At 34.6% G+C, this 22,838-nt stretch overlaps 1 protein-coding gene across 1 annotated transcript in view; it reads left to right on the top strand.

Annotated features, from left to right (window-relative positions):
- Positions 1-22,838, top strand: part of BRIP1 (BRCA1 interacting helicase 1) — a 186,060-nt gene that overhangs the window by 126,416 nt on the left and 36,806 nt on the right. The window contains exons 15-16 of the mRNA XM_041726192.1: positions 359-518; positions 1,987-2,108. Coding sequence (XP_041582126.1) covers positions 359-518; positions 1,987-2,108 — 282 coding nt within the window. The remainder of the gene's footprint in view (positions 1-358; positions 519-1,986; positions 2,109-22,838) is intronic.

Genomic DNA, 22,838 nt, shown 5'->3' with positions numbered 1-22,838 from the left:
TTTATCAACTTTGACAGAAGTCATTTTTTTTTCTGCTTTTGAAACCCCAAGATAGCAATCATAGTAGCAGCAGCAGCAGTAGTAGTAATAGATATGGTAACAGCAGCAGTAGCAGTAAACTTTTATGCTTCTCTTATTATGTGCTAGGCATCATTCAGAGTCATCTAAATCAGTTAATGAATTTAATCCAATAAGAATTCTATGACACACTCTTGTTTTTCTCATTTTATAGATGAGAAAAGTAAAATGCTGAGAGATTAATTTGCTTGCCCATAGTTATATTCTTTCAACAAACCACAGTAAGTTTGTTTATTTGGACACACACAAAAAAAGTTGATTTTTTCTTTCTCCTTTTCAGTTACTAGAAAAGTTAAAAGAACGTTGGCTCTACACTGGTTTATGGCATAATCTAGAATTGGTGAAGACAGTCATTGTAGAACCACAAGGAGGAGAAAAAACTGATTTTGATGAATTACTGCAAGTGTACTATGATGCAATCAAGTACAAAGGAGAGAAAGGTAATTGGAAATTATCAGTTGGTCAATGAAAAAATATTTTTTATCATAAGGTAAGAAGTTGATTCTGTCAGAATTCTGTTTATGAATCTTTTCAAATGAATTGCACATAAGAGAAAAATAATACTTTAAAATCTGTGTGAAAAGAAAATAAATTGAAGAAACTCTTTTATTTGGAGTTGTTCTATGAATATTTTCATTTGGCCAGTTCAGCTGGCTGAGTTCAACTTTAAGAAACAGATATGTAGGGCAGCCCGGGTGGCTCAGCAGTTTAGCGCCGCCTTCAGCCCAGGGCGTGGCCCCGGAGACCCCAGATCGAGTCCTGCATCGGGCTCCCTGCGTGGAGCCTGCTTCTCCCTCTGCCTGTGTCTCTGCCTCTGTGTGTGTGTGTGTGTGTGTCTTTCATGAATAAATAAATAAATAATCTTTAAATATATATATATATATATATATATATATATTTAAAGATTCAGATCAGGAAGGAAATATATATATATATATTCAGATCAGGAATATATATATATATATTCAGATCAGGAAGACAGTATAGTCTTTCTTATACTACCTAAAATGTTTTATGAAAGAGGGTGGATGGAGTATGCATAAATATCTTCCTTACTAGCCAGACAAACCCTAAATTTTGATGCAAATAATGTACTTTATGTTTACATTTTATTACATAAGGTAAATTTGAGTTTTCAAAACAGAACTGAAGTCTCAATTTCAAATTTAGAGAATGTCTGTAAAAAGTTTGCTAGGAAGAGCTAATAGTAATAACTTATGAACAGTGTACCATCTTAAAAATTCTATAACATAACATAATTGTCAATATTGTCAGTATAATAAGATTATAGACAGAGTGTTCTGTGTGTGTTTTAAATGCTTTCCAATATAATATTGATTCAATATGATATGTAGTACAAACTAAAGGTTTTTTTTTTCTTTCTTAAAGAATTTATTTATTCGAGAGAGAGAGAGAGAGAGAGGCAGAGACACAAGCAGGCTCCATGCAGGGAGCCCAGTGTGGGGCTCTATCCTGTTTCCAGGATCATCCCCTGGGCTGAAGGCAGCGCTAAACTGCTGAGCCACCCGGGCTGCCCAAACTAGAGTTGTTTAAATCATTCTGAGAACTTTATATTCTGGTGGTAAAAGTAATGATTGCAATTTTACCTTTTTAAAGATAAAACAGTTGGTGCACAATTGCTCAGTTCATCTATAAGTTAATGGTACTCCAATATGGCTTTTCTTTGTAAGTTATTTGGGAGATAGACAGTTTGTAAATTCATTTAGTACCATATTGCACAGAAATGTAGTATTGTTTCCCTTTTAAAACTTTATGTCATCATAGTTTTTTATTTTGATTATGTTAAATTTGCTATTACTTAACTAGATCTTTTCAAAATGACAGGAATAAGCAGTTTCAGGGAATTTTGAGTGTGCTTTTTAAAATCTTTATTTTTTGTTGCTTAAGACGGAGCCCTCTTGGTAGCAGTTTGTCGTGGGAAAGTGAGTGAGGGTCTGGATTTCTCAGATGACAATGCCCGTGCTGTCATAACAATAGGAATTCCTTTTCCAAATGTGAAAGATCTACAGGTAGGCCATCAAAGCCTTAAGTTTTGTTTATCAAATAAGTTGTTAATTTTTTAAGTTTTTATTTAAATTCCAGTTAATTAAGATACAGTGCAATATTATTTTCAGCTACTGAAGTTGTTGATCTTTATGTAAAGTTAATAATACAGTTTTCTTGTATCCTCGGATATTTTAATGCTTTGGTGACTCAGAATGAGTGAGAAAGATTTGGTAGATATTTGTGTTCTATCAACCTCTAAGCCCAGACTTACAAGGTCCCTCAGAGAATTCTAGAATTCTAGGGTTCTTTCTTTATTTCCCTTCTCTCAATACCATACTCTCCCCTGGTGATTTCAGTGAGTTTAGCTGCTCTAAAATCTGATCTCTTGCACCTCAGCTCAGCAGGACCACCATACTCTGCTTGTACTTCAGTGTTCTGGGTACTATTTGTCAGGAAATTATATGGTAGGAAGAGAGCTGAGAATCATGGGGTTCACCTGATGGGTTCCCTTTATCTCCAAAATTATGGTCCTATGCTGCCTGATATCTTCTCCCTGAAAGTAGTTGCTTTATCTATTTTATCCAGTTTTACAGTACTTGTAGTGGGAAGGATATTCTCAAACCAGATATTCTATCTAGGCTAAAAACAAGAACTTTGCTTTATCATCACTGATTGTTTACTAAACAGTATATTTGAAAAATTATCTGTAGCAATAATTTGAAGCCTACGGTGATGTTATTTTCCATCAGGAAGGATTTTCTTTTACTTGCTACTGGGATTTGAAGGTGCTAGCAATCTGAGACCAAGAGTTCAGGTTTTCTGGCCATTAAGCTGACTTAAATGAGTATAATTTATATCTCTTTTCCTAGGATATAATCTGTTAGGGTCTCATACCAAAGCAAGTATTCTTTCCCTAGGCAGTTATCTTATTTATTGTTAATACTTTAATAGACACTGTGAATTATATATTAAATGTAATAAACAGTATTTCAGTGGTTAGCTCCTACTCTTTCCTAAGCTCTAGATCTCTTCAAAATTTCTGAAAGTCCTCAGGAGGTATCTAATTCTTCCAGCCTGCACTAACTTTGGTGGTTTCCATTATCTTTCTTCATTCAGCTGCTAGGCCCCTATTGAGTGTGCTAATGACCATGCCCAAGGCTCCCCTTTCTAATATAGTTAATGGTGCCTCTCACTACAGCTACTGATGAAATAGTTGACATCTACTCAAGAAAACTGTTCTGTTCACTATCAACAGCTTTAGTTGCCACATTCCACTGAAGCTGAGGGGTGCTGATGGTTCTGCTATTGGCAGTATTACTGTCTCTCTTTAGTGTCTTATCATTTTACCTTGGCCCTATATCATTGTACTAATGCTCCTTTGTATCATACATTCTCCCAATGTCTTATATGTTTTTTCCTTAAAACTAGCTCTTTCAATTTTTGTTTATATCTTGTCTTTTTCTTGGACCTATACATAAGCCCTTGAGGACCACACAAGAAAATAACTCTTTGGCTAACACTATGTTGTAGTAAATATTATACTCACTAAATAGCAAGGCCCGAAGATTCATTCACATCAAACTCATAATAATGATTATGATATCTGAGAAGAGAAAGGAATGAAACTAAGGGTGGTTATCAAATGGGACTTTAACTTTTTCTATAATACTTGTTTTAGTAGAAAACAAATTTTAAGAAAATGTGGTAAGAATAAAGATGTTTATTATGTCATTCTTCAAAAAAATATTTAAATAAAATGTTAACTTGTGAAGAAAAAAATTACATTTACCTTCTGGTTTCTCTACCCTTGCTCCCAATAACTATGATTATTGGCATTGTTGTTGCACTAGTGTTGAGTTACTAATGCTCTTTTTCCTCAAGATTAGTTCTTCTCAGGCAACTTCTCATTCTGTCATACACGAAAGACAGCTGGTGACCTGCTCTGATATTCCTCAGTAATGGTCTTGCTTATCACAGTTCTGCTTGTCTGAATTGCAGTGGCGGTAGTTATATTTGCATTGTTCTGCAAAACAACAGAAGCTTCATTGAGATCTGAATGCAGAGGAGGAGGGTGGTTTTAAAGGAGTTTTGCTAGTGGTTCCTGAAAGGGACAAGTAGAGTAGACCCAAGAGTAGTCCAGACTTCATGGATAAGGGACAGATAAAGAGGAAAATTCCTTACTGGCAATATCAGATAGAAGTGAAGTGTATTTCTTGTTGCCTTATGTCTAGATCAGCTCTTCCTGTGTAACAAACAATTCTGAAACATAGTGGCTTAAAACAGTAATCATTTGTTATGAATCACATATCAATTGGTGGGGGGTAGTAGCTAGGTGGTAGATGATATGAGCTGGGGTTGGCTGGGCAGCTCTGCTGATTTCTACTAGGCTCTGTCACCCTGCTATGGTTTCACCAATGTAGTTTGGCCCAAGTGGGTCAGCTCTGCTATATATGCATCTTATCCTTTTATATACCAGCACACTAGTCAGAACATGTTACCATGTTTTATACCTTGGCAGAGACATGAGGGCAGGCTTGATTGTGCAAGCACTTTTCACATACCTACTTATATCACGCCTATTAACTTACTGCCCAAAGTATGTCACAGGCCTAAGCCCAAAGCCAGGAACAATAGGAGGCATGTGGGTATTTTCTACCGCACATGGCAAAGGGCTTAGAATTAAGACTCGAAAAAGGAGTTTTGGCTTTTTTTTTTTTTTTGACAACTAAAGGATATTTGTGGGACATCCATTCAAAAGACTGATATTTATAAGCTTTAAGAGTATAGATATATAATGTTTATAATAATTAGAAAGGCCTTTTATCATTTAGAAACACCAGAATATAGTCATCAATACCTGAGTGTGTGTGTGTGTGTGTGTCTTTCATGAATAAATAAATAAATAATCTTTAAATATATATATATATATATATATATATATATTTAAAGATTCAGATCAGGAAGGAAATATATATATATATATTCAGATCAGGAATATATATATATATATTCAGATCAGGAAGACAGTATAGTCTTTCTTATACTACCTAAAATGTTTTATGAAAGAGGGTGGATGGAGTATGCATAAATATCTTCCTTACTAGCCAGACAAACCCTAAATTTTGATGCAAATAATGTACTTTATGTTTACATTTTATTACATAAGGTAAATTTGAGTTTTCAAAACAGAACTGAAGTCTCAATTTCAAATTTAGAGAATGTCTGTAAAAAGTTTGCTAGGAAGAGCTAATAGTAATAACTTATGAACAGTGTACCATCTTAAAAATTCTATAACATAACATAATTGTCAATATTGTCAGTATAATAAGATTATAGACAGAGTGTTCTGTGTGTGTTTTAAATGCTTTCCAATATAATATTGATTCAATATGATATGTAGTACAAACTAAAGGTTTTTTTTTTCTTTCTTAAAGAATTTATTTATTCGAGAGAGAGAGAGAGAGAGGCAGAGACACAAGCAGGCTCCATGCAGGGAGCCCAGTGTGGGGCTCTATCCTGTTTCCAGGATCATCCCCTGGGCTGAAGGCAGCGCTAAACTGCTGAGCCACCCGGGCTGCCCAAACTAGAGTTGTTTAAATCATTCTGAGAACTTTATATTCTGGTGGTAAAAGTAATGATTGCAATTTTACCTTTTTAAAGATAAAACAGTTGGTGCACAATTGCTCAGTTCATCTATAAGTTAATGGTACTCCAATATGGCTTTTCTTTGTAAGTTATTTGGGAGATAGACAGTTTGTAAATTCATTTAGTACCATATTGCACAGAAATGTAGTATTGTTTCCCTTTTAAAACTTTATGTCATCATAGTTTTTTATTTTGATTATGTTAAATTTGCTATTACTTAACTAGATCTTTTCAAAATGACAGGAATAAGCAGTTTCAGGGAATTTTGAGTGTGCTTTTTAAAATCTTTATTTTTTGTTGCTTAAGACGGAGCCCTCTTGGTAGCAGTTTGTCGTGGGAAAGTGAGTGAGGGTCTGGATTTCTCAGATGACAATGCCCGTGCTGTCATAACAATAGGAATTCCTTTTCCAAATGTGAAAGATCTACAGGTAGGCCATCAAAGCCTTAAGTTTTGTTTATCAAATAAGTTGTTAATTTTTTAAGTTTTTATTTAAATTCCAGTTAATTAAGATACAGTGCAATATTATTTTCAGCTACTGAAGTTGTTGATCTTTATGTAAAGTTAATAATACAGTTTTCTTGTATCCTCGGATATTTTAATGCTTTGGTGACTCAGAATGAGTGAGAAAGATTTGGTAGATATTTGTGTTCTATCAACCTCTAAGCCCAGACTTACAAGGTCCCTCAGAGAATTCTAGAATTCTAGGGTTCTTTCTTTATTTCCCTTCTCTCAATACCATACTCTCCCCTGGTGATTTCAGTGAGTTTAGCTGCTCTAAAATCTGATCTCTTGCACCTCAGCTCAGCAGGACCACCATACTCTGCTTGTACTTCAGTGTTCTGGGTACTATTTGTCAGGAAATTATATGGTAGGAAGAGAGCTGAGAATCATGGGGTTCACCTGATGGGTTCCCTTTATCTCCAAAATTATGGTCCTATGCTGCCTGATATCTTCTCCCTGAAAGTAGTTGCTTTATCTATTTTATCCAGTTTTACAGTACTTGTAGTGGGAAGGATATTCTCAAACCAGATATTCTATCTAGGCTAAAAACAAGAACTTTGCTTTATCATCACTGATTGTTTACTAAACAGTATATTTGAAAAATTATCTGTAGCAATAATTTGAAGCCTACGGTGATGTTATTTTCCATCAGGAAGGATTTTCTTTTACTTGCTACTGGGATTTGAAGGTGCTAGCAATCTGAGACCAAGAGTTCAGGTTTTCTGGCCATTAAGCTGACTTAAATGAGTATAATTTATATCTCTTTTCCTAGGATATAATCTGTTAGGGTCTCATACCAAAGCAAGTATTCTTTCCCTAGGCAGTTATCTTATTTATTGTTAATACTTTAATAGACACTGTGAATTATATATTAAATGTAATAAACAGTATTTCAGTGGTTAGCTCCTACTCTTTCCTAAGCTCTAGATCTCTTCAAAATTTCTGAAAGTCCTCAGGAGGTATCTAATTCTTCCAGCCTGCACTAACTTTGGTGGTTTCCATTATCTTTCTTCATTCAGCTGCTAGGCCCCTATTGAGTGTGCTAATGACCATGCCCAAGGCTCCGCTTTCTAATATAGTTAATGGTGCCTCTCACTACAGCTACTGATGAAATAGTTGACATCTACTCAAGAAAACTGTTCTGTTCACTATCAACAGCTTTAGTTGCCACATTCCACTGAAGCTGAGGGGTGCTGATGGTTCTGCTATTGGCAGTATTACTGTCTCTCTTTAGTGTCTTATCATTTTACCTTGGCCCTATATCATTGTACTAATGCTCCTTTGTATCATACATTCTCCCAATGTCTTATATGTTTTTTCCTTAAAACTAGCTCTTTCAATTTTTGTTTATATCTTGTCTTTTTCTTGGACCTATACATAAGCCCTTGAGGACCACACAAGAAAATAACTCTTTGGCTAACACTATGTTGTAGTAAATATTATACTCACTAAATAGCAAGGCCCGAAGATTCATTCACATCAAACTCATAATAATGATTATGATATCTGAGAAGAGAAAGGAATGAAACTAAGGGTGGTTATCAAATGGGACTTTAACTTTTTCTATAATACTTGTTTTAGTAGAAAACAAATTTTAAGAAAATGTGGTAAGAATAAAGATGTTTATTATGTCATTCTTCAAAAAAATATTTAAATAAAATGTTAACTTGTGAAGAAAAAAATTACATTTACCTTCTGGTTTCTCTACCCTTGCTCCCAATAACTATGATTATTGGCATTGTTGTTGCACTAGTGTTGAGTTACTAATGCTCTTTTTCCTCAAGATTAGTTCTTCTCAGGCAACTTCTCATTCTGTCATACACGAAAGACAGCTGGTGACCTGCTCTGATATTCCTCAGTAATGGTCTTGCTTATCACAGTTCTGCTTGTCTGAATTGCAGTGGCGGTAGTTATATTTGCATTGTTCTGCAAAACAACAGAAGCTTCATTGAGATCTGAATGCAGAGGAGGAGGGTGGTTTTAAAGGAGTTTTGCTAGTGGTTCCTGAAAGGGACAAGTAGAGTAGACCCAAGAGTAGTCCAGACTTCATGGATAAGGGACAGATAAAGAGGAAAATTCCTTACTGGCAATATCAGATAGAAGTGAAGTGTATTTCTTGTTGCCTTATGTCTAGATCAGCTCTTCCTGTGTAACAAACAATTCTGAAACATAGTGGCTTAAAACAGTAATCATTTGTTATGAATCACATATCAGTTGGTGGGGGGTAGTAGCTAGGTGGTAGATGATATGAGCTGGGGTTGGCTGGGCAGCTCTGCTGATTTCTACTAGGCTCTGTCACCCTGCTATGGTTTCACCAATGTAGTTTGGCCCAAGTGGGTCAGCTCTGCTATATATGCATCTTATCCTTTTATATACCAGCACACTAGTCAGAACATGTTACCATGTTTTATACCTTGGCAGAGACATGAGGGCAGGCTTGATTGTGCAAGCACTTTTCACATACCTACTTATATCACGCCTATTAACTTACTGCCCAAAGTATGTCACAGGCCTAAGCCCAAAGCCAGGAACAATAGGAGGCATGTGGGTATTTTCTACCGCACATGGCAAAGGGCTTAGAATTAAGACTCGAAAAAGGAGTTTTGGCTTTTTTTTTTTTTTTGACAACTAAAGGATATTTGTGGGACATCCATTCAAAAGACTGATATTTATAAGCTTTAAGAGTATAGATATATAATGTTTATAATAATTAGAAAGGCCTTTTATCATTTAGAAACGACCAGAATATAGTCATCAATACCTGAAATATCTGAACACCTGAAATAAATCAGAGCACTATTATGGGATTAAAAAGAAATAAAAGTATAAATTAAAATTATAAATATATAAATTTTTATAATAATTTAATTATATATAAAATTATATAATAATTTAATTATGTATAAAAATTATATAATAATTATATATAAAAATAAGCATAAATTTATACTTATAAATTAAAATATAAAAGAAATACAAAATTTGGTAATGAAGTCTACTTTATTCTTTTGTTTTTTTCCTGTACATTTGGTGTTGCCAAATAGTTTCCTAAATATAACAAAAATCTGCCATGCAGATTTGCCCATTTTCTTCAAAGAGTTTCATAAGTTTGAGCTCTTAAATTTAGATATTTGGTTCCAGGGATCCCTGGGTGGCTCAGTGGTTTAACGCCTGCCTTCAGCCCAGGGCATGATCCTGGAGTTCCGGGATCAAATCCCACGTCAGGCTCCCTGCATGGGGCCTGCTTCTCCCTCTGCCTGTGTCTCTGCCTCTCTCTCTCTCTCTCTGTGTCTCTCATGAATAAATAAATAAAATCTTTCAAAAAAAAAAAAGATATTTGTTTCCATTTTGAGTAATTTTTTGTATATGATATAAGGTACCAATTTTCTTACATCTAAAATGAGTTTGTATACACCATATAGTTAAATCATATTTTTTAAATTCATTCAGCTGAATTCTGCCTTTCATTTGAAGAGTTTAATCTATTCACAAAGTAATTACTAATAAGGAAAGACTTAGTTCTACTATTCAGCTGTTTGTTTTCTGTGCTTTTTGTTCCTCAATTGCTTCATTATTACTCTTTTTTGTATTTAGTTGTTTTTTTTTTTTTATTTTTATTTATTTATTTTTTTTATTTAGTTGTTTTTTCACTGAATGCTATTTTGATACCCTTCTTTTGTGTACATTTTTTAGTTATTTTCTTAGTGTTAACCCTGGAGATTACAAATAACATCCTTAATCTCTGTCCTTTCCCTTTTATAGTGTTACTGTCTGGATTACATTCTTAAAATTTTATGCATTGCATTTTTATACATTTTATAACATAATTTATAATTATTATTTTATACATTTGCCTTTTAAATGTTGTAGAAAAAAAGAATTACAAACTAAAAGTATAATAATACTAGCTTGTATATTTTACCTACATAGTCCTCTTTACCAGTATCCTTTATTACTTCCTAAAGCACATACTGTACTGCTTTCATTTTGTTAATTTTATTGCTTACAAATATGTTTTATGATGTGTTAGATGGTATACTTCAAGGATTAGGATAATTTCTTAAGGTGTCTCTGTAATTAAAGTAGTACCTTGGAATATAGTAAGTGTTCAATAAATGTTGATTTCTTAAAAAATAAAAATGTTGATTTAATGACTAAATATAAATCTATTACTTAGTAGTCTTACATACACTTACATATATTTAACTGTGTATATACTTAATCATATCTGAATACTAAGTATATTCAATATATACATTGTATTTACATATAATTTAAATATAAATATATTTGATATATTAATTAAATTAAAATAGAACTAAAAGTTAAATATGTATTTAATATTCAGGCATACTTCTTTTTATCATACATTATTGCACTTTGTAAATATTGTGATTTTTTTTACACATTGAAAGTTTATGGCAACCTGCATACAGCAAGTCTGTTCGTGCTGTTTTTCCAACAGCATTTGCTCACTTCATATCTCTGTGTTGCATTTTGGTAATTATTGCAAATATTTCACAGTTTTTCATTATTATATTTGTTATGGTGATCTGTGATGTTACTACTGTAATTGTTTTGGGGTGCCACAAACTGCCCATATAAGACGTCTTACTTAATTGACTGATGTTAAGTAAGTAGATGTGTTCTGACTGCTCCACCACTGCTCCACTGGCTTTTCCATTATCTCTCTCCCTTCCTCCTCGGGCCTCCCTATTTCCCAAGACACCACAGTATCCTTAAATTAGGCCAGGTAATAACTCTTCAATGACCTCTAGGTGTTCAAGTGAAAGGAAGAGTTGCATGTCTCACTTTAAATGAAAAACTAGAAATGATTAAACCTGGTGAGGAAGGCATGTTGAAAGTTGAGATTATCTGAAAGCTAGGCCTCATGTGCCAAACAGCCAAGTTTTGAATGCAAAGGAAAAATTCTTGAGGGAAATTTAAAATGCTACTCCAGTGAACACACAAATGATAAGAAAGCAAAACAGCCTTATTGCTGATGGAGAAAGTTTTCATGCTCTGAATAGAAGATTAAGCCAGCCACAATATTCCCTTAAGCCAAAATCTAATCCAGAGCAAGGCCTTAATTCTCTTTAATTCTATGAAGGCTGAGAAGAAGCTACAGAAGAAGAGTTTAAAGCTAGAAGAGATTGATTCATGAAGCCAACTCCATAACATCAAAGAGCAAGGTGAAGCAGCAAATGCTGATGTAGAAGCTGCAGCAAGTTATCCAAAAGATCTAGCTAAGATAATTAAAGAAGGAGGCTACACTAAACAGATTTTTCAATGTAGATGAAATGGCCTTACATTGAAAGAAGAGGCCATTTAGTACTGGACCATCTAGAAAGGGGAATTCAGTTCCTGGCTTTTTATCATAGAGCAGGCTGACTCTTGTTAATGGCTGATGCAGCTTGTGACTTTAAGCCGAAGCCAGTGCTCATTTACCATTCTGAAAATTCTAGGGCCCTTAGGAGTTATGCTCAACCTACTCTTGCCCCTGCTCTGTAAATGGGCAACAAAGCTTGGGTGACAGCACATCTGCTTATAACTTGGTTTACTGAATATTTTAAGTCCATTCCTGAGGTCTACTGCTCATGAAAAGAAGATGGCTTTCAATATATGACTGTTCATTGACAATGCACCTGGTCACCCAAGAGTTTGGATGGAGATATGCAGTGGGATTAATGTTTTCATGCCTGCTTATACCACATCCATTCTGCAGCACATGGATCAAGGAGTAACTTTCAAGTCTTATTATTTAAGAAACATATTTTTGTAAGGCAATAGCTGTCATAGAGGTTTCTCTAAAGTCAACTGAAAACCTTCTGGAAAGGATTCACCATTCTAGATGCTGTTAAGAAATTCATGATTCATGGCAAGAGGCCAAAATATCAACATTAACAGGAGTTTGGAAGGAGTCTATTCCAACCCTTGTAGATGACTTTAAGGGAATGTGATTGAATTGCTGCAATCTCATGATAAGACTTTAACGGAAAAGGAGTTGTTTCTTACGGATGACCAAGAAAGTGATTTCTTGAGATGTAATGCCCTGGTGAAGATACTGTGAAGATTGTTGAAATGATAGTAAAAGACTTAGAATATTACATAAATTTAGTTGATAAAGAAGTGGCAAGGTTTGAGAGGTTTGACTCCCAATTTTGAAAGAAGTTTACTGTGGGTAAAATGCTGTTAAACAACATTGCATGCTATAGAGAAAGTTCACTGAAAGGAAGAGCCAGTCAATATGGCAGACTTCATTGTTGTTATATTTTAAGAAATTGCCACAGCCACCGCAGTTTTTAGCAACTTCCATACTGATCAGTAGCAGCCATCGACACTGAGGCAAGAACCCCACCAGTAGAAAGATTACGACTCAGATAATGGTTAGCACTCTTTTTTTTTTTTAGCAATAAAGGATTTTTTAATTAAGGCATGTATGTTGTTTTTTAAGACATAATGCTATTGCACACTTAAGAAACTATGGTATGGTGCATACATAACTTTTATATGTGCTGAGGAACAAATTCATTGGACTTGCTTTATTGTCATATTTGCTTTATCACAGTGGTCTGGAACCAAACCCACTATATCTCCAAGGTATGTCTATTTATATTTAATAGAAGTTATTAAACTAATTAAAAGTTATTAAAATGATAGTAATCATTATGAGATGATAATAGGGCATTAGTGAACATTAATATGACTTATAATGAGGCAGTATAGTATATTATTACAATCATGAATTATTAAAAGAGAAGAAAATGCTCAATCCTAGTAGAATTTTATATTAACACACAGTAGAACATTATAAATTAGAGGGATATCTTATATTGATTATACTGACTGTCACTCTTTATTATTTTTCTACTGCTGCATTATAAATTGTCACATAGTGAAAAAAATTATCACATGGTAGCTTAAGACAACACACATTTCTTTTTTTTTTTTTTTTTTTTAATTTTTTTTTTTATTTATTTATGATAGTCACACAGAGAGAGAGAGAGGCAGAGACACAGGCAGAGGGAGAAGCAGGCTCCATGCACCAGGAGCCCGACGCGGGACTCGATCCCGGGTCTCCAGGACCGCGCCCTGGGCCAAAGGCAGGCGCCAAACCGCTGCGCCACCCAGGGATCCCGACAACACACATTTCTTAATGTCATAGTTTCTGTGGGTCAGGCATCTGGGCGTGGCTTAGCTCAGGATTCCATAGGATGCAGTCAACGTATCAGCTGGGCTGTGTTCTTATCTGGACCTTGGGTCTTCTTCCAAGCTCATCCAGGATGTTGACAGAATTCAGTTCCTTATGATCAGTAGCCCCTGATCCAGCCAGGAGCTACTCTTATCTCATAGAGGCTACTCACAGTTCCTGGCCCTGTCACCTTCATACAAGCCCTCAGCAGGGCAATTTACTTTTTCAAAAGACCGATGAGATATATAAGAAGCAAGTCACAGGTTCTGCTCATACTCAAGATGAGAGGAATCTATAAGACACAAGTCTGAGTCGTCTTAGGGTATGTTTGCCATATTCCTATTTTCTGTAAAATGAGATGAAGAAAAAATGACTTCTATAAATAGTTCTTCCAAAACTAAAACGAATTACTGGATTATAAATTAGGACTTTATAATTTTCTTTTATGTTAATACTCAGTCTATCATACAGAAATAGTAGAGGTTAATTTTGTTGAAAACCTTAAATATTCTAGCTTTTGGAAATTAAACAATCTGTTTCTACATTTTTTCTCTATTGTTTGATTTGAATTTGTATTTTCAAAGTTTAAGATCAGTGTCAGAATTAGAAAAGTGATTTGAGTGGGGAAAAAGGGCAATGACATTAATTTTATGATACTAAAAGTTTTTTCTTAAATTTGAGACACAGATTATGGAACTAAAAATTAAAATACACTTTAAAATACTAACTTAAGACTCTTGTCTCAATTGCAGAGTTTGGCTTTTAGAGAAGCAGGAAAATGTATGTTAGAGCCAAAAATATGACTTCTTTGGCTGTGACCAGGATTTCCTCTTCCCACCTTGGGGACTAGAAAGTAGAGGTAGGAAAATTTCATTTTGGAGCCAAGTGTGACTTGTTTAGTTCAAGTCATAATTTATTGCACATACCTCAGGGACCTGAAAATAAAGAAACCCACTATGAAATGTTGATAATGGGCCACTCTGAAGGGCAAGCATTAAGCTAACTTTCCCAGTGAGGATTTTTTTCACTTCCACCTTTCCCAGATGCTTCTGATCATTCTATAAGGACATACTTAATCGTGTAATAGTTAAAAAGAAAACTTTCTGTGCACTAAACCGTAGTATTTGAGGGGGAGGAAAGTGAACCAAGGCCTTTATATGATTAGATGTTGGTGAAAAAGTAGAACTAAAAGAAAAGTTGTTTTCTTTTAATGCAATTAAGTTACAGTATAACAAGGCTGCTATTTAGTGGATATCTACAGCAAATCCTTTGGCCAATTAGTATGATCTAAAAACTACAAAAGCCTTCAACTTTATAATCCAGGCATCTACATCTGAAATTGGTGGCTTGGTCATAATTTGTGAGACATTATAAGGTATAATATTTAGATTTTAAAATCGCATTTTATTTATATTCCCTAGCATAGTTTGGTAGTCGATAGAAATATTTTCTTTTCATGAGTATTGTGCCTTTACTTCCCTGTGGAAAATGCATAAAACCATGGCATATGGGTAAAAATATTTGTACTTTAAAGATGTTCAGGTGGTATGTTAGATTTTTATAATTGGTTTCATGAAATTTGATGGTAATATTCAATAACAGAAGTACTCTTACAATGATTGAAATAACTTCAGATAAATTTTATATTTGTGTAATCATTTCTCTTTATTAATATAGTATATTCAGTTACTAAAATAGATTTTACCTGGAAACTTTAAAATTCAGAGGGTGATCTGATTAGTATCTTAGTATTGACATACAAAAACTACTATATTTTTGTTTAGGAAGCTTCTCTTAGCTTTGAAGATACTGTACTCTGAGTATATTTAATCAGTTTTGGAAAATTACATTCATGATTGAAAAGACAAGCATGTTAAATTAGTTATTGACTTTATAACAAACATATAAATTTATAGGCTTCCATGGATTCTTGATGTTTTATAAACTTTAGAAAAGGGTTGTTATTTTTGCTTGCCCCAGAAGATAACAGCATTAATAAAACAGAATGCACGTTAAACTGCATTCAACTAGTATTTTCAAGTGTCAGAATATTATTAGATGATGGCTGTATATGTATTCTTTAACACTTATTTTTAAGGAGAATGATATTGATTCTTAATTATTTTTCTTGCTTTGATAGCAGCCTGTATATTCATCAGTAGATAAATGAAGGCAGGAGTGCAAGGGGCCATAGTATATCAAGACAAATTTCAGAAACAAACCATTCTTAATAATTTTTAGTAGATTTATATATTCCTTTTGTATCACTTTCATAATTGTGTTGATGCTCTTGAGTATTATAGTATTTATTTATTCATTCATGCAATAAGCTTTTACAAAGAGCCTAATTTGTACTAAATATAGTAGGTACAAAAATGAACACAATGCTATCTCTACACTCCTGAAGCCTCTAATTTAGTAAAGGATGTGAGTATGTAACAGAATGTTTTGGTGGGATTGAATTTAGGTATTCAGATGCTTGGAGAAAGTGAAATTGAGTAACACTTTTCACCTCTCATCCAGATATCGATTTACTTTGATTTGCCTAAAATAGGTGAAGGAAGCAGAGAGATGAGATTTGAATATTGTTTATACCAATATTGAAACATACAAACATTTGGAATAGCCTCTTCAAAGGTCAGATTATAAGACTATTCAGATCATTAAGACTATTCAGGATAATGAAACAACCATTCTTTGAGTATCTGCCTAGAGTACCAAGTACTTTAATAGACTGGTGACACAATGATCCACTAAACAGATTATAGTCCCTTGTCTCATGGAATTTATAGTCTAGCAAGAAATAGTGATATTAAGGTAATAAACAGTTAATTACAGTTGTGATAGAGGCTGTAAGAAAAAGTCACAAGAACTATGAGAATGTATAACAGGATCCTGACCTAGTCTTTGGGGGTAAAGAAAGACTTCCTAAGGAAGTGATATTTAAACTGACATGGGAAAGAAAGCTAGGAGTTATATAGGTGAGCAGAATGGATAAGAATATTCTCAATGGAGAGAATAGACTATGATCAGGCCCTAAAGGTGTGAAAGAAGATAAGCAGTTTCCAGGAATTGAAACAAGGTAGAAAGTAAGTTGGGGAGAATGGCATGTGAATAGAGGCTGGGAGAGGTATTAAGGAGCCAAATCATTTAGGGCTCTCTATGCCATTTTAAGGGTTTGAGACTATTCTAAGCCAAGGGAAATTCTAAGCTATCCTGTGGGAAACCAGATCCGGGAATGGAGCCTGAGGTCAGAGCATAGTGGAGTTCTAGTTATAGTGTAGCATCTGATACAGAAACCCACCTGGATCTAGCTCCGATAATAACATGTGGTTACCCAGGGGAAACGGCTGTGTATATAAACTTAAACGGTTGTAATACTAAACTCCTAAGTTGCTTAGGAGTCCAGCAACTTGCTGTTGGAATTTTTGGAAACACTTAGGCCAAAGCACAGAAATGGAAGAAGAACCATGTCCTCTCTGAAGGTCCAGAATGAATTTATCCTCAATTACTTAAACATTTTTTTTCCTTCTCAGAACACTTTTTTCCCCAGCTTTTTTATTTTTTAAAGATAGTTTGGCCAAAGGTATTATTAAAGTAAGTTGTAAGTGTATCTTGAAATAACAAAATTAAAATCTAGTTTAAATCTAATCATGTCCTCTAGGTTGACAATTTGTAATTTGCCTTGGACACTGAAAACTGAGATAACCAAACCCTTGTACCCATCCCTCCTGAGAAACAAACACAAAAACATAAAATAAATGGCTGAGGTATTTTTTAATTTTTAAATTTAAAAGATTTCCCATATTTCTTAAAGGAATGTTTTAGGATCGGGGGGAAACATTTAAAATCACAAAGTTTTAAGCAAGTTTCATTAGCCTTTTTCCTTTTTCTCCAAATGACATAACTAATGTCATTCTTTTTCTATAGAAAAAAAAAGCCGTGTCTGAATGTAACTACAAATTAAACCTTTGGATATTTAATAAAACAAAAACTTCTGGTTTTGAGTTTATTTTTAAGATTTTATTTATTCGGGATCCCTGGGTGGCGCAGCTGTTTGGCGCCTGCCTTTGGCCCAGGGCGTGATCCTGGAGACCCGGGATCGAATCCCATGTCGGGCTCCCGGTGCATGGAGCCTGCTTCTCTCTCAGCCTGTGTCTCTGCCTCTCACTCTCTCTCTCTGTGTGACTATCATAAATAAATAAAAATTAAAAAAAAAAGATTTTATTTATTCATGAGAGACACAGAGAGAGAGAGAGGCAGAGACACAGGCAGAGGGAGAAGCAGGCTCCTCGCAGGGAGCTTGATTGGGATTTGATCTTGGATCCCAGGATCACACCCTGAGCCAAAGGCAGACGCTCAACTGCTGAGCCACCCAGGTGTCCCTGAAAAAAATTTTTTTTCTTGTATTCATCTTGTTTTTGGCAAGAACAAGAACTTTATTGACCTTTGTATTTTACTTTTGTTCTCATAGTAAGTTTAAGGCCTTAAAAGTGAAATTATCACCCTGGGGAATCATAAGATTGATTGACATATTACTTCTGTTGGCCCGAACAGAATCAGCAACACTACCTCAAAGGGAAGTGGTAGAATGGGTTTTTAATTTCTCTGAAAATAAGTTTAAGTTTTTTTCTTCAGAGTAGAATTTTTTTGTAGGGAATTTTAGCTTATTTATATTTATTTGGTCAAATCCCCTTAAACCCTACAGAGTACAGAGATGTAGGTGGGCTTCAGGTGAGTATGTTACTTGATATTTTCTCCAACTATAAAGCCTTAAGGTCTCAAATAACATAAACTGTAGTAGATAGCACTGATCATTGTTTATACATCAGTCTTTCCTATTTTTCACTGAGACTGAAGGTTTGATCATTTGGAAATAAGTTCAATTTCTTTCTTTTTTTCTTTTTTTTTAAGATTTTATTTATTTATTCATGAGAGACAGAGAGAGAGGCAGAGACATAGGCAGAGGGAGAAGCAGGCTCCCTGTTGGGGAGCCTAATACAGGCTCAATCTCGGTTGACAATTTGTAATTTGCTTGGACACTGAAAACTGAGATAACCAAACCCTTGTACCCATCCCTCCTGAGAAACAAACACAAAAACATAAAAATAAATGGCTGAGGTATTTTTTAATTTTTAAATTTAAAAGATTTCCCATATTTCTTAAAGGAATGTTTTAGGATCGGGGGGAAACATTTAAAATCACAAAGTTTTAAGCAAGTTTCATTAGCCTTTTTCCTTTTTCTCCAAATGACATAACTAATGTCATTCTTTTTCTATAGAAAAAAAAAGCCGTGTCTGAATGTAACTACAAATTAAACCTTTGGATATTTAATAAAACAAAAACTTCTGGTTTTGAGTTTATTTTTTAAAGATAGTTTGGCCAAAGGTATTATTAAAGTAAGTTGTAAGTGTATCTTGAAATAACAAAATTAAAATCTAGTTTAAATCTAATCATGTCCTCTAGGTTGACAATTTGTAATTTGCTTGGACACTGAAAACTGAGATAACCAAAACCTTCTTCTGAGAGACAGTGACTTTCACTTCTTTTAGCTATTTTGTCTGGTATTTACCTCAGTATTTATCTTTATTTAATCAATTTTAAACCTGTTTACTTCATATGTGATATAAGGATTTTAGCTTACTACACCTTTCGCTTTTTCCTCCTAATATATCACATTTTAAAAATTAAATCCATGATCAATATTCAAATCATGACTATGAAAATATTGTTCACTGTAGTGAAATGATTTCCTTTCTTTCTTGAACTTTTTATCTTCCCATTAATAATGTCCTCTGCCCAGCCCCGGTGGCTCAGTGGTTTAGCGCCGCCTATGGCCCGGGACGTGCTCCTGGGGACCTGGGATCAAGTCCCATATCAGGCTCCCTGCATGGAGCCTGCTTCTCCCTCTGTCTGTGTCTCTACCTCTCTCTCTCCTCTCTGTGTATTCTCATGAATAAATAAATAAAATCTTTAAAAAAAAATAAATAAATAAAATCTTTAAAAAAAAATAATGTCCTCCGCCCTTTTTTCCTTTTAAAAGATCTTTAATCTTCTCTCACCCTTCAATGAATCTATACAGCACCTCTCAATACAATTATCCTATCAGACCTGTCAGATAATAGGTCAGTCTTTTTTTTTTCCCCCTGACGACATTGCTTCTTGAGCCTTCTGATCTACTTCAATCAGGACTGAGCTGTTTTGTTAGCCCACTTAACTGCCAAAATGCTGAAATTTCCCTTTGCTTTCATCCTAGGAATTTGATTTGCCTGTCTTCTATATTAGATCCTAAATTTCCTGGGTCTCAAATCTTCCTCCTGTTTCTTATTTACTGTTTCATCTTCATGGTACACATCCTCTAGCAGTTTACCTATACATTCATTTCCTGAGCTTTTTTGGATTCCTGCAGCCTAACTGGCTTATTTCCCATCAGTAGCTCTGTGAGTACTTTGGTTTGAACTTTCGCCTCTCTGCTTAGCCATATACCATTTGTCCATCTGCTTTTCACATTCAAGTATTGGATTTTGAGGTTGCAGTTGTCTCTGAGTTTAATTGAAGATGAAGACTGTGTTTTTCTTGTCTTTTAAGTTTGGGCAGTTTTTGAGAGGCAAGGAAAGAAAAATGTCTTTCTTTTTTCCTTTCTGAAACTAGAAGTGTTCATTACTTTTCAAGATTAAGAATGAGATTTTAAAATGCTGTGATCCCATATGCCTTATTCCTACACTCTCACATTCACATTTGAGAAACTCTAAGTTAAATATTCCTAACAATAATATCGTAAAGATGGAAAGTAATATTTTTTTAAAATCAAGCATATACTTATATTTGAAAGATAAATTTGGATGTAATAAAAATCTAGATGAAGAAAGTGTCAGAATTCGTTTGTTGGGATGTGGAGGCAATAAACAGTTTTAAGATTTTAAGTATATTTGAGTATTCTTCAGTACTTATGTAATCTGTTACATGCGCACTTTCTCTTGACCGTGTTTGTTTTTCAATGTCACAGTGTTTAATCATGTGAAATTTGAATCTGAGCTTCCTCTTACTGTGATTACCTTCTACTTTCTATGCCTGCCATTGCCACCAAACTTTTATGCAATATTCCCACCTCCCACCCCAGGGCCAAAGTGCTTAGTATTGTATTTTCTAGCATCCATAAGCCTCTTGCATGAGAGTTACTGCCTTCTTCCAGAATTCTATAGGAGTAGGTACGGTCTCTATCATCTTTTGAGTGCAACACTACTCTTTTTAAAAAGCCTCCTGATGGTAGCTCATTCCTTTAAGAGCCTAGGCTTCCATTTACAACTCCACCTTGCTTTCTTATGTACTATAGTATTTCATTTTGTTGACTATTGCTAGAAGTGTTTATTCATAATTATTTGGCTCTTGTTTGTGACAAGGGAAGCTCTAGATTACAAAATATAGGAATGAGATAATATTCAGACTAATAAAGGACCAACCAGTTATGAACTCATTCCATATATTATACCACGAACATATTTTATAAAGTTAAAATAAAGCTCATGGATTGCAAAGTGATAAAAGATATTATGGAGGATATTTAAAAGTGTTAAGGTTATAATTTGTCAGAAAATTTACAATCGCAGAAATTATCGAAAATTAAGATTCAAAAGTGAATACTATTTTCTATGTCCTGCCAATGTATATTTGATGAAAAAGTAGCCACTTAATAAACTGAAGAAACTGTTGTGCCCAAGATCGCGAATCCGAGAAACCGCCAAGGAGCAGACACCGACGCAAACACACGAGGGTTTATTTACAAGCTCGAGCCTGGGTTCAAGGGTACCCGACACAGTGGAGCAGGGACTTGGACCCCGAGATTAAGAGGCTTAGCAACTTTATAGGGGCCAATGGCCAATGGGATACGCAGAAAGTTGCAAAGTCATGCTGGTCCGCTGAGCCGGATTTCCGGTTAGGGTGTGCCCTGGTCTTTGACTAGGTTGGGGCAGTGGCCTAAGTAATAAGCAGGTCAGCACAAGGCGGGTGCAGCCCAAAATAGAGTCAGTCCTGCTCTGCTTGTCCAGGGGTAGGGGATTTTGTTCAGTTTCCTGGGTCCCACAGAAACTTATTTTATGTTACCTAAAATAATTTGCCTATATATTGACTAGAATCAGTTAACTTCATAAGAAGTTGATCGAGCTGTTAGAACCCTGATTTTAGGTGAACAGCCTAAGAGATGGCCTACATTGGCTAATTGCCCACATTGTTTTTGTCAGTACTGTGGCTTTCATGTATATGCAACAATGTAGTATGACAAAATGTAAAGCCCACCCAAACCTACTTGGGCTTTAGAAATATGGGATAAATAATGACTCCAGCCCACTTACCTCCAATATATGACATTGTACTGTTTTGTGCTAATTTTCATTTATTTCTTCAGCCAACTCTATGAGGTAAGGTTAGCAGGAATTATTTTCTTCCACTTAGAAAGGAGGAAACTGAGAAAGGAAACTAAATTGAGGGAGTACTGGTGACTTGCCCAAGATCAGACAACTAGTTAGTGTCAGTCTTAAATCCAAGCTGTGTACTTTTACCTCCTTCCCTCAAAACGTACTATAGAATGAATATATATATATATATATATATTATATATATATATATATATATAACATTTTATGGAGGTGATAATTTAAGCATTTTCAGGTTAACCTAGACAATATTTTAATGTGGCTAGCCTAACTAAATTGCCACAGGGCTTATTATTTTTAAAAACTGTTTAGCTTTGCCCTTTATAGAATAAACATATTCTATTTAAGATAATCTTGCATATCTTAAAGTATTAACTGTCTTTTTTTTAATAGAAAAATTGTGATTTCTTTTTTTCTGGGCTCATTTTCTTATCTTAACAAATTATTTTCGTAATAAAAAACCCCAAGCATCTAATGCTCCATAACTGACAGATTGTTTTTGCATTACCCAAAGCATTTAATCAGGATTTTTTTTTAAAAGATTTTATTCATACAAGAGACAGAGTAGGAGCAGGGCAGGGTGGGGGGAGTAGAGGGAGAGGGATAAACAGACCCCTCACTGAGCAGGGAGCCAGTGCTGCCAAATCCCAGGACTCTAGGATCCTGACCTGAGCTGCAGGTAGACACTTAACCTACTGAGTCACCCAGACACCCTCAGGTTTATTTAAATATTAGTGAGTTACAATAAACTATTCTAGATAGTAATTAAATTATTCTAACCAATTAAGGTAAAGTATGTTGAATATATTGAAAAAAAGAGATGCCTGGTTTGAGGAGAAAATTTTTTTCTCTATTTGAAATTTCTAGGCTATTTTTTTTATAGCAATGACAATTTATAACAGAGTTTAATATAGATTTTCTCTGTAAAAAGTGTGTCACCCAAAGTAGCCTTACAACATATGTAAGATAAGTTATGTTGCTGTTA

The sequence above is a fragment of the Vulpes lagopus genome, chromosome 12 (assembly GCF_018345385.1).
Source record: "Vulpes lagopus strain Blue_001 chromosome 12, ASM1834538v1, whole genome shotgun sequence".
NCBI classification, from domain to species: Eukaryota; Metazoa; Chordata; class Mammalia; order Carnivora; family Canidae; genus Vulpes; species Vulpes lagopus.
The sequence above is the reverse complement of the archived record's forward strand: the minus strand, read 5'-3'. Positions and strand labels throughout refer to the sequence as shown.